Source organism: Cydia amplana, chromosome 22 (assembly GCF_948474715.1).
Source record: "Cydia amplana chromosome 22, ilCydAmpl1.1, whole genome shotgun sequence".
Taxonomy (NCBI): domain Eukaryota; kingdom Metazoa; phylum Arthropoda; class Insecta; order Lepidoptera; family Tortricidae; genus Cydia; species Cydia amplana.
This window is the reverse complement of record NC_086090.1, coordinates 8,068,623-8,080,805: the sequence shown is the minus strand read 5'-3', so window position 1 is coordinate 8,080,805 and position 12,183 is coordinate 8,068,623. Positions and strand designations below refer to the sequence as shown.

The window sequence follows — 12,183 nt, the reverse complement described above, 5'->3', positions numbered from 1 at the left end:
CCATTCTGCCGATAGGAAGCGACGTAAGGCCCGATGTCTCTTGCAAAAGTCTTTTTTCGTCCCAAAATATCAAAAAATCATTGGCAATATTTAAAATGTAAAAAACTTCGAGTGCTCCCGACATAATACTTTGTCTCGATTGCCAAAAATGCTTAATGTCTGATATTTTTACACTTCAACTATTTTTACAAAACGATGTGCTAATGCCGATTTCGTAAAGCAAAAGACGACCGGCACCATCTGTAAAAATACATCGACACCAACCCCATTCCATGCAATTATAGGTGCCATTTCTAGAGACCATTATGTGTATATCGAATAAATATTTATCTTCTTCCTCGCGTTGTCCCGGCATTTTGGCCACGGCTCATTGGAGCCTGGGGTCCGCTTGGCAACTAATCCCAGGAATTGGCGTAGGCACTAGTTTTTACGAAAGCGACTGCCATCTGACCTTCCAACCCAGAGGGTAAACTAGGCCTTACTGGGATTAGTCCGGTTTCCTCACGATGTTTTCCTTCACCGAAAAGCGACTGGCAAATATCAAATGATATTTCGTACGTTAGTTCCGAAAAACTCATTGGTACGAGCCGGGGTTTGAACCCGCGACCTCCGGATTGCAAGTCGCACGCTCTTACCGCTAGGCCACCAGCGCTTCTAAATATTTATATATTTTAAAATAAAACATTATTGTTTTCAGACCCCAACGTGCCAATGCCCGCGTTCATGCCGCCAGAACCACCGCCCGGACTTATCTCCTTCCAATAGTCACCCGGCTGTCATCAAATGACTTGACAATGATGGCCGGAGCACACTGGCTGCGTGTGCGTGACGTGCGCGTGCGCTAAAATGATGCAGCCGCACACACACACGTCACGCAAGCGGTGTGCCGTCTCTCATAAGGATCTGTATACTACAACACACACGCACACGTCACGCAAGCGGTGTGCCGCCTCTCATAAGGATCTGTATACTACAACACACACGTGCACGTCTACTCACACGCATCCGGTGTGCACGGGCCTTAAACCGTCGAATAAAACATGTTAAACTTATTATATCGTATTATTTCTGCCAGAACCACTACAATATGGGTTGGCAACTGTCCAAGGTTTGCATAGATGGCGCCATCATAGCTTGCCCCTTTTTTTATGAGTTTTGGCTTAAAGGGCTGGCTTCCAGGGCCTTAAAAAATCAAAAATTTGACACAATTCTAGGGCTTGACAGGGCAAGCTATGATGGCGCCATCTGCTAAATACTTCGACCGGCCAACCTCATTCAATAAGCTGTTTATTATATCCTAGATAAAGTCAAACCAAGCTAAATTGGCAGCGATAATGATAGCCCAGATTGTGCAAGTGTTATTTTTAAACGTCAAACTTCTATGAAATAATGACGTTAACACAGCGGAGCGTGAGCGTTTTAAGAAAACGCGCCTGTGTGACGAAGCCTTAAAAGCGGCGCGCCCCGCCCGGAAAACGCGCCTGTGTGACGGAACTTTGACGGGTCCGCGCGGTCCGCGTGACACTAAAACCAGCCAAAAGCAATGAAAACCAAATTCATTTTGTAATAACCAACTTAAAATAGTTTTCATTGTAATTGTAATTAACCTTTATTATTGAAGCTGGTACATAACATATATTAATTTGATTTATCAACTTTAGCTTCAACTCGTCCTTTGACGTAGGCCTCCTCCATAGCTTTCCATTTGTTCCTTTCTTTTGCTGTTTACATCCATTTACCTCCTATTCTTGTTAAATCATTCGACCATCAAAACTTTTGTGGGCCACTCTTTCTTTTATTATATCTAGGGCACTACTCTACAAGGTCTCTTGTCCACTTATCCAAGGTTTCTCTCATCATATGGCCTGTCCAGCGCCATTTTTGTTCTTTTATTATTTTAGTTATGGTTTTTGATTTTGCTTTGATTATGGACAATTTGACTACCTCTCTAAGTTTATATAAAACTTAGAGAGAGTTTGAATTACTTTCAGGTTTCAGGCATTATTACTAGGTATAATAGTCACGGGCAAACAGGTGTACATACTTGTTTTTACTGTTTGTTATATGTTTTACAAAACAAATCTTTACATCTGTATGCCCATGTCATTTATGATGAATTTCGTTTCAAATAAAACAAAATGTATAAAAATTAATAAATAAGTATGAGTTTTATTTAAATTATCTTAACCTAATATAATCACAGTTTTGGTAAATACTAAATGATTAGGAACATTCATTCATTAGGACAATTTGAAAATCCTATTACATCGAAACCGCTTTAATCAACTTCTTCAATTGTGGGGCCATCATTTCTGCTTTGGTATCCACCCATTCCTCCCATGCCACCGGGCATTCCTCCCATGCCTCCGGGCATTCCTCCCATGCCTCCGGGCATTCCTCCCATGCCTCCGGGCATTCCTCCCATGCCTCCGGGCATTCCTCCCATGCCTCCGGGCATTCCTCCCATGCCTCCGGGCATTCCTCCCATGCCTCCGGGCATTCCTCCCATGCCTCCTTGGTTGCCGCCCGCGCCGCCGCCGTGCATCTTGGTCATCACCGGCGAGCACGCTCTCTGCACCTCCTTCAGCTTATGCTCGTACTCCTCCACCTCGGCCAGAGAGTTGTTGTCCAGCCATCTCAGCGCCTCCTCGCACTCGCTGCGAGCCGTGTTCTTGTCCTGCTCGCTCAGCTTGTCTCCCGCGTCGTCCAAGGCTTGCTTCACGCTGAATACATAGGCCTCAAGTTGGTTTCTCGCCGATACCCTCTTCCTCTGCTTCTCGTCTTCGTCCTTGTAGCGCTCGGCCTCGGCGAGCATTCTGTCGATGTCCGCCTGCGACAGTCTGCCTCTGTCGTTCTTGATGACGATGTTCTTGCTCCGTCCGGTGCTGTTCTCCTTGGCAGACACGTTCAGGATGCCGTTAGCGTCGATGTCGAAGGTGACGTCGATCTTGGGCACCCCTCTGGGCGCGGGCGGGATGCCGGTCAGGTCGAACGTGCCCAGCAAGTTGTTGTCCTTCGTCATGGCGCGCTCGCCCTCGTACACCTGGATGGTGACCGCCGGCTGGTTGTCCGAGTACGTCGTGAAGGTCTGAGACTGCTTGGTCGGGATCTTGGAGTTGCGTTCGATGATTTTGGTCATGACGCCGCCGGCCGTCTCGATGCCCAGAGACAACGGCGACACGTCGACCAGCAACACGTCCTGGATCCTGGAGTCGTTGGATCCGCTGAGGATGGCCGCCTGCACCGCCGCTCCGTACGCCACCGCCTCGTCGGGGTTGATGGAGAGATTCAGCTGCTTGCCGCCGAAGAAGTTCTGCAGAAGGCTCTGGATCTTCGGTATGCGAGTCGAGCCCCCGACGAGCACGACGTCGTGGATCTGGCTCTTGTCCAGTTTAGCGTCGCGCAGCGCCTTCTCGACCGGCTCCAGCGTGCCGCGGAACAGATCGGAGTTGAGCTCTTCGAAGCGCGCGCGGGAGATGCGCGTGTAGTAGTCGATGCCCTCGTACAGCGCGTCGATCTCTATCGACGCCTCGGTGCTGGACGAGAGGGTGCGCTTGGCGCGCTCGGCGGCCGTCCGCAGGCGGCGCAGCGCGCGGGTGTTGCCGCGCAGATCCTTCTTGTACTTGCGCTTGAACTCGTCCGCGAGATGGTTCACTAGCCTATTGTCGAAGTCCTCGCCTCCGAGATGCGTGTCGCCGGCCGTCGCCTTCACCTCGAACAGCGAGCCCTCGTCGATGGTGAGGATGGACACGTCGAAAGTGCCGCCGCCGAGATCGAAGATCAACACGTTGCGCTCGCCCTTCAAGTTCTTGTCCAAGCCGTACGCGAGCGCGGCGGCGGTGGGCTCGTTGATGATCCGCAGCACGTTGAGGCCGGCGATGGCGCCCGCGTCCTTGGTGGCTTGGCGCTGCGAGTCGTTGAAGTAAGCCGGGACCGTGATGACGGCGTCCCGCACTGTCGTGCCCAAGTACGCCTCGGCCGTCTCCTTCATCTTCGTCAACACCATGCTGCTGATCTCCTCCGGCGCGAACCTCTTCGTCTCGCCTTTGAACTCGACCTGGATCTTTGGCTTGCCACAGTCGCTGATCACTTTAAACGGCCAGTGCTTCATGTCCGCCTGTATCTTCGGGTCGTCGAACTTGCGTCCGATGAGTCGCTTGGCGTCGAACACAGTGTTGTTGGGGTTGAGCGCGACTTGGTTCTTCGCGGCGTCGCCGATCAGTCGCTCGGTGTCCGTGAACGCCACGTACGATGGTGTGGTCCGGTTGCCCTGGTCGTTCGCGATGATGTCCACATTCCCGTGCTGGTAAACTCCCACACAGGAGTAAGTCGTTCCAAGATCAATTCCTACTGCTGGCATTTTTCGTAGATTAACTTCACTAACTTTCTTGTTCAATACAATATCACGTAATAACTCGAGAGGTATTCACCACTCAACTTCTCCGTATTCGCTTTTGTGTTCAGGTATAAACTGAGTTCCCGCCAGAGCGCGGCTGCTTATATACCCCTCCGCTAGCGGCCAATCACAGCCCAGCATTTTCTAGATAATTCTCGACAGTTGTTCGGCGGCCAATGGGGTCGATGTCGGGTCTCGGGTGTTCTCGACTGTTCGGTGTCGAAGAACAAGACAGACGATAAATTTCGCGTGTGTCTGAAAGAGAAAGAAAAAAGTTAGTAATACCAGGTGGTAAAAAAATGCTGGATTTGTACGATTTATTTTGTAATTTCCATGCGTTTATCAAAAATAATATAATTTTACGTAATCATAAAGAGTATAAATTGTGTAGGTTTTTGTTTATATATATCTATTTATGTATTTATAAACTTAACTGACTGAATAAATGACTTTTTATTTTATTTTTTATTTTATTTAACTGACATAAAAACCCAACTGTGAAAATTGGGCAAAATTGAGTAGAGTCTGTGAGTATCTGGTAATATATACGTAAATCAGCTTCGTCACACAGGCGCGTTTTTCGGGTGGGGCGTGAGCGGAGCGCGCCGCTTTTACATACAAAACTCTCACGCCCCGCCCGGAAAACCCGATGCCGAAGCCTGTGTGCCGAAGCCTTTACGTATAAAATGCTCACGCCCCGCTCACGCGCCGCCCGGAAAACGCGCCTGTGTGACGGAACCTTTATCGTAATTTTTCTGACAATTTCCTCTGTGGTATCACTTGCCTCCGTTGACCTCGTGTTGACCTGCAGCATAAGAAAAAGACAGCGCTATTCGTCGCACCACACTTAGAATGACATACCTAATACAGCTTCCAGAAATTTCGCGAAAGTAAATATAAATATTATTATTATCTACAATCAGAAAATTCAGGGTGCTTGTCATTGTTATTGTTTGTATTAAGATTATAAATATGATAACCAGAAATGAAAAGTAAATGCAATTTTAATTTGAGCTAAAAATAGATTGTGCGTTTACATCGCCATCTTGTGGCGAGTAGCGTACTCGCTAGCTCGATTGTAGCAAGCAAAAGATAGATTTACGTTATTGTCCACATATCTGAATGAAGGTCACAGGCATATACCCTATGTAGTATACCTGTACATGATTGCTGTGTAGGTGAGGAAGAAACTCGAAATTTCCTGGACTTGTGAAATTAGAAATTAAGTTTAAACGCCAAAAAAAGATGATTCATTACATTTTTTACCCGACTACGTGAGGTATGATTTTAAGCTCTCCGTTTCAGTTTGAGCAAAAATGCTTTCGTATGGCCGAATGTTCTCCCCCGCATTTCTCAACCGATTTTCATGAAATTTTGTGAGCAGGTTTTGTATGTTAGGTACAACACGACACGACAAAAAAATAGGTAGATTTTTTTGTACACCTAACTCTCAAAATAATATTTTTAGCGAACAGTTTTCTAATAAAGTTTTTTCATCAAGTCGGATTCCACATGTGTACCAGCTGTACCAGGCTTTTCAAAATGTTTAAATAAATTAAATAAATAAGTAATAAAACCTAAATATTTACTAAAATTATTGAAATGAATTAGGTAAATGGCACTCTAGTTTAATAATGTAAAATGTAAAACATGGAAGATGTTTCGATTAGTTTAAATTATCCCGCAATCTAAATTGCCCCCGTGCAATATCCATGCCAAATTGCATTTTTCTAGCCTAGCACTAACGATCACAGAGCAAAACCGCGGACAGACAGACAGACAGACGGAAATGGCAAAACTATAAAAGTTCCGTCACACTGGCGCGTTTTCCGGGCGGGGCGTGAGCGCTTTGTATGTAAAAGCAGCGCGCCCCGCTCACGCCCCGCCCGGAAAACCTGTGTGACGAAGCCTTTACATTACATTAGATTTCACACCCTTTTTAGGGTTCCGTAGTCAACTATGAACCCTGGGGTGGGCTAGGGGCCCCCTAGCCAGCCGTGTGCTCCAAGTTGAATGTAAGAACTTCACTTCGCTTCGCTCGCTCGTTCGATTATTTTGTTTTTAGTATTAGTTGTTATAGCGGCTACAGAAATACATCATGAGATACTGCCAAGACAAACAGATGGACTATATAGTCTTAGTAATTAGGGCCCCGTTTTTACCCTTTGTATACGGAACCCCAAAAAAGTAATAATTTTATACCTATACCTACCTAAACTTAAATGAAATGAAATGAAATGAAAGTTTATTCACGAAAACATATGGTACAGTAGATGTTATTAAGTGTACATATTGACCCATGATATGTTCGGCCTTATGGCATGTGAAAATTATTTGTATTGACATAGTTCATGCATGTCAAAAGAAAATAAGTTACAAAATGTCGCGTTTACTAAAATATTATCAAAAATTAAATTATTAAATACAAACATCAAGTTTTAAGCCTCAATCTACAGTCAGTTAGTCATTCATATTCAGCGCATAAGTTCATCAAACTATTATAGTTAAATCTAATTTCCTTACTTAATATAAAAAGATTACATGTAAAAATGAAGTAAAAAATAGGATTTATAATGTCAAAAGTTTACATGTCAAAATTAGGTAAAAATTAGAATTTATAATGTCATAGTTTACATGTCATAATGAAGTAATAGTTAGAATTAATAATTAAAATTAGGATTTATAATGTCAGAAGTTTACATGTCAAAATGAAGTAAAAATTAGAATTTATGATGTCAAAAGTTTACATGTCACAATAAAGTAATAGTTAGAATTTATAATTAAAATATTCATCAATATTATAAAAACTTGCATTACACAATATATTTTTCAATTTAAATTTGAACTCGTTAAATGGTAGCGTCTTTATGTGTGCAGGAATTTTGTTAAAAATTTGTATACACATGTGATAGGCGCTTTTTTTTCTTATTTTAAAGTTATAGGGCGGTAGTGTCATTTGGTACTGTCGAAGAGGTCTATTATTTATATTATTAAATGGCGGGAAGAGTTCTAGATTCTTCTTCACAAAGACAGCTGCTTCGTAAATGTATAGACTTGTCAGTGTTAATAAGTTAAGCTTTGCAAAATCAAGTCGGCACGATTCTCTGCGACTTAGATTACTTAGGTACGCAAAATGCGTAATAGTCAAAGTACAGTTGCCATCAGATATATCGGAGCGGCCGAGGTGCTCAAAAATATCTGAAAACGCAGTCTAACGCCTTGACAATACAGGCGTGTTCAGATATTTGTGAGCGCCTCGGCCATTCCGATATAATTATATGGTGGCGACAGTACCTAAAGGTTCCGTCACACAGGCGCGTTTTCCGGGCGGGGCGTGAGCGGAGTGTGAGCGTTTTATATGTAAAAACGGCGCGCCCCACTCACGCTCCGTCCGGAAAACGCGCCAGTGTGACGAAGCCTTTTATTTGATTGGCGTTTCCTAAAAGTGATTGTGACTTGACTATGATGACACTGTATACTGTATAGGGTTTGTGCGGAATGAGAAGTGTTGTGGAATGTATGGGGTCCAATACATTCCACGACTCTTCTCTTTCCGCACAGACTCTACCTACAAGTGCCTTCAAGACTATTAACGTAAGGCCCGAGATACACTTGTAAGTTTTATTTACGTAAATAGGGACAAAGCTATTTGTTAGAATGAGATTTATCTCATTCTAACAAATAGCTTACTTATAACGATATTCAAATCTCATTCTGTATAAATAGGCCACCAAACGAAGGAAAAACAGGGGAAATAATAGGTGTATGAGCGAATTTTGGCACAGTTGTAGGTAAAAGTGCCTTATACAACATACTGAAAGTACTGGTGGATGGGGGTTGTGCTAAGTTAGCACTTTTACCTACAACTGTGCCAAAATTCGCTCATACACCTATTATTTCCCCTGTGTGGCTGTTTTTGGTCTTCATTTGGTGGCCTAATAGCTGTGTCCCCACTTTCGTAAAACGTACAAGTATATATCATTACAAAAACTATAACTATTTAATTGTTATATAACTGTTTAAATTGTATTTATTTCATGTGGTTAAGTATGTTTGAACTATGTAGTTACATGGCAATAAAGGCTTTTTTATTTTATTTTATTTATATATATACCAACGTATACAACTGTAAGTACAGAAGCCACTGAATTGGTTACTGTACTGTGTCCGTTTTCGAGAGAATCGTGCATCCCGTTATGGGTGTTCTGTTATTATGGTTACGGGGTTATGAAGTTTATCCTTTTCCAGGACACTTTCTGATAAGAGGGACAGAGAATAAAAGTTTGTGTCTCTTAGCAGCAAGAGATCGCAAAAAGTGTCCTGCAAAAGTATGGATCTAGTTAGTTTTTAGCTAAAGCACCTATAAGTACGTTCCAAACGATAGAGTCAAATATCTTAATTCGATAAATACTAAATAAATACCTACTCAACTATATTCTTTGAAACGTTCTTACATTCAGACATGAGCAAAAAGATTAGGTCATGTTAAATTCTAAAGTATTAATTCGATCAATTTCATGCATGTACAGTCCAGCAAGTAAGTTAATAGCTAATCTTTATGCTAATGCCCAGTCTACTTTTGAGTAAATAAAACAAGATATTTTAAAGAGGAACTCATACTTATTTATTAAACATAAATTACTTAAAATAAATCAGTCTTTGTACAATATTTACAAAATCAATTTGAAAATCCTATTACATCTAAAGAGGTTTAGTCCACTTCTTCAATGGTGGGGCCATCATTTCTGCTTTGGTATCCAGGCATGCCACCCATGCCTCCGGGCATTCCACCCATTCCTCCCATGCCTCCGGGCATTCCTCCCATGCCTCCAGACATACCCCCGGGCATGCCTCCTTGGTTGCCGCCCGCGCCGCCGCCGTGCATCTTGGTCATCACCGGCGAGCACGCTCTCTGCACCTCCTTCAGCTTATGCTCGTACTCCTCCACCTCGGCCAGAGAGTTGTTGTCCAGCCATCTCAGCGCCTCCTCGCACTCGCTGCGAGCCGTGTTCTTGTCCTGCTCGCTCAGCTTGTCTCCCGCGTCGTCCAAGGCTTGCTTCACGCTGAATACATAGGCCTCAAGTTGGTTTCTCGCCGATACCCTCTTCCTCTGCTTCTCGTCTTCATCCTTGTAGCGCTCGGCCTCGGCGAGCATTCTGTCGATGTCCGCCTGCGACAGTCTGCCTCTGTCGTTCTTGATGACGATGTTCTTGCTCCGTCCGGTGCTGTTCTCCTTGGCAGACACGTTCAGGATGCCGTTAGCGTCGATGTCGAAGGTGACGTCGATCTTGGGAACCCCTCTGGGCGCGGGCGGGATGCCGGTCAGGTCGAACGTGCCCAGCAAGTTGTTGTCCTTCGTCATGGCGCGCTCGCCCTCGTACACCTGGATGGTGACCGCTGGCTGGTTGTCCGAGTACGTCGTGAAGGTCTGAGACTGCTTGGTCGGGATCTTGGAGTTGCGTTCGATGATTTTGGTCATGACGCCGCCGGCCGTCTCGATGCCCAGAGACAACGGCGACACGTCGACCAGCAACACGTCCTGGATCCTGGAGTCGTTGGATCCGCTGAGGATGGCCGCCTGCACCGCCGCTCCGTACGCCACCGCCTCGTCGGGGTTGATGGAGAGATTCAGCTGCTTGCCGCCGAAGAAGTTCTGCAGAAGGCTCTGGATCTTCGGTATGCGAGTCGAGCCCCCGACAAGCACGACGTCGTGGATCTGGCTCTTGTCCAGTTTAGCGTCGCGCAGCGCCTTCTCGACCGGCTCCAGCGTGCCGCGGAACAGATCGGAGTTGAGCTCTTCGAAGCGCGCGCGGGAGATGCGCGTGTAGTAGTCGATGCCCTCGTACAGCGCGTCGATCTCTATCGACGCCTCGGTGCTGGACGAGAGGGTGCGCTTGGCGCGCTCGGCGGCCGTCCGCAGGCGGCGCAGCGCGCGGGTGTTGCCGCGCAGATCCTTCTTGTACTTGCGCTTGAACTCGTCCGCGAGATGGTTCACTAGCCTATTGTCGAAGTCCTCGCCTCCGAGATGCGTGTCGCCGGCCGTCGCCTTCACCTCGAACAGCGAGCCCTCGTCGATGGTGAGGATGGACACGTCGAAAGTGCCGCCGCCGAGATCGAAGATCAACACGTTGCGCTCGCCCTTCAAGTTCTTGTCCAAGCCGTACGCGAGCGCGGCGGCGGTGGGCTCGTTGATGATCCGCAGCACGTTGAGGCCGGCGATGGCGCCCGCGTCCTTGGTGGCTTGGCGCTGCGAGTCGTTGAAGTAAGCCGGGACCGTGATGACGGCGTCCCGCACTGTCGTGCCCAAGTACGCCTCGGCCGTCTCCTTCATCTTCGTCAACACCATGCTGCTGATCTCCTCCGGCGCGAACCTCTTCGTCTCGCCTTTGAACTCGACCTGGATCTTTGGCTTGCCACAGTCGCTGATCACTTTAAACGGCCAGTGCTTCATGTCCGCCTGTATCTTCGGGTCGTCGAACTTGCGTCCGATGAGTCGCTTGGCGTCGAACACCGTGTTGTTGGGGTTGAGCGCGACTTGGTTCTTCGCGGCGTCGCCGATCAGTCGCTCGGTGTCCGTGAACGCCACGTACGATGGTGTGGTCCGGTTGCCCTGGTCGTTCGCGATGATCTCCACATTCCCGTGCTGGTAAACTCCCACACAGGAGTAAGTCGTTCCAAGATCAATTCCTACTGCTGGCATTTTTCGTAGATTGTCTTTAATAACTTCCTTTCACAATAACAATAATGTATCACGTAATAAACTCGAGAGGTATTCACCACTCAACTTCTCCGTACTTTCGCTTTTGTGTTCAGATATAAACTGAGTTCCCGCCAGAGCGCGGCTGCTTATATACCACTCGGAAAGCGACCAATCAGAGCGCAGTATTTTCTAGATTATTCTCGACAACTGTTCGGCGGCCATTCACGTCGAAGCCGAATTTATACCGAGTTAACGCTGGGTCTCGAATGTTCTCGACTATTCTGAATTAGTGAGGGAGATAGAATACAATATTATATGAGATTGAAAGAGACGGGCAATGTATTAGTAATACCAGTTTATGAAAAATAATGGACTTATATGATATTTTGTAATTTTTTCTAATTTCGATAATCTTACAACATTACATTTTATGTAGCTAAGTAGGTACCTAGACCTACCAACTCATTTTTTTAGGGTTTCGTAGCCAAATGGCAAAAAACGGAACCCTTATAGATTCGTCATGTCTGTCTGTCTGTCTGTCTGTCCGTCTGTCTGTCCGTCAGTATGTCACAGCCACTTTTCTCCGAAACTATAAGAACTATACTGTTGAAACTTGGTAAGTAGATGTATTCTGTGAACCGCATTAAGATTTTCACACAAAAATAGAAAAAAAAAAAATTTTTTTTGGGGGTTCCCCATACTTCGAACTGAAACTCAAAAATTTTTTTTTCATCAAACCCATACGTGTGGGGTATCTATGGATAGGTCTTCAAAAATTATATTGAGGTTCCTAATATCATTTTTTTCTAAACTGAATAGTTTGCGCGAGAGACACTTCCAAAGTGGTAAAATGTGTGTAACCCCCCCTGTAACTTCTAAAATAAGAGAATGATAAAACTAAAAAAAATATATGATTTACATTACCATGTAAACTTCCACCGAAAATTGGTTTGAACGAGATCTAGTAAGTAGTTTTTTTTTATACGTCATAAATCGCCTAAATACGGAACCCTTCATGGGCGAGTCCGACTCGCACTTGGCCGCTTTTTTTATCGTGTAGGTAACTGATACGAAATTTCTGAGAATA

The 12,183-nt window shown here is 45.4% G+C and overlaps 2 protein-coding genes across 3 annotated transcripts in view; one reads left to right on the top strand and one right to left on the bottom strand.

Moving 5' to 3' along the window:
* Positions 1-765, top strand: part of LOC134658513 (ankyrin repeat domain-containing protein 11-like) — a 41,410-nt gene extending 40,645 nt beyond the window's left edge. The window contains exon 19 of the mRNA XM_063514199.1: positions 698-765. Coding sequence (XP_063370269.1) covers positions 698-765 — 68 coding nt within the window. The remainder of the gene's footprint in view (positions 1-697) is intronic.
* Positions 766-2,252: 1,487 nt separating this feature from the next.
* LOC134658291 (heat shock protein 68-like) lies at positions 2,253-11,209 on the bottom strand. 2 transcript variants are annotated; one of them, XM_063513901.1, is made up of 2 exons: positions 9,236-11,209; positions 2,253-2,439 (listed from the first exon to the last, which is right to left on the bottom strand). In XM_063513901.1, exons 1-2 carry the CDS (start codon positions 11,094-11,096, stop codon positions 2,279-2,281), a joined length of 2,022 nt encoding a protein of 673 aa, XP_063369971.1. In that variant the 5' UTR covers positions 11,097-11,209; the 3' UTR covers positions 2,253-2,278. The 2 variants fall into 2 exon arrangements, with proteins under 2 accessions (XP_063369971.1, XP_063369970.1); XM_063513900.1 differs by lacking the exon at positions 9,236-11,209 and having other exon boundaries at positions 2,253-4,418.
* Positions 11,210-12,183: the final 974 nt, after the last annotated feature.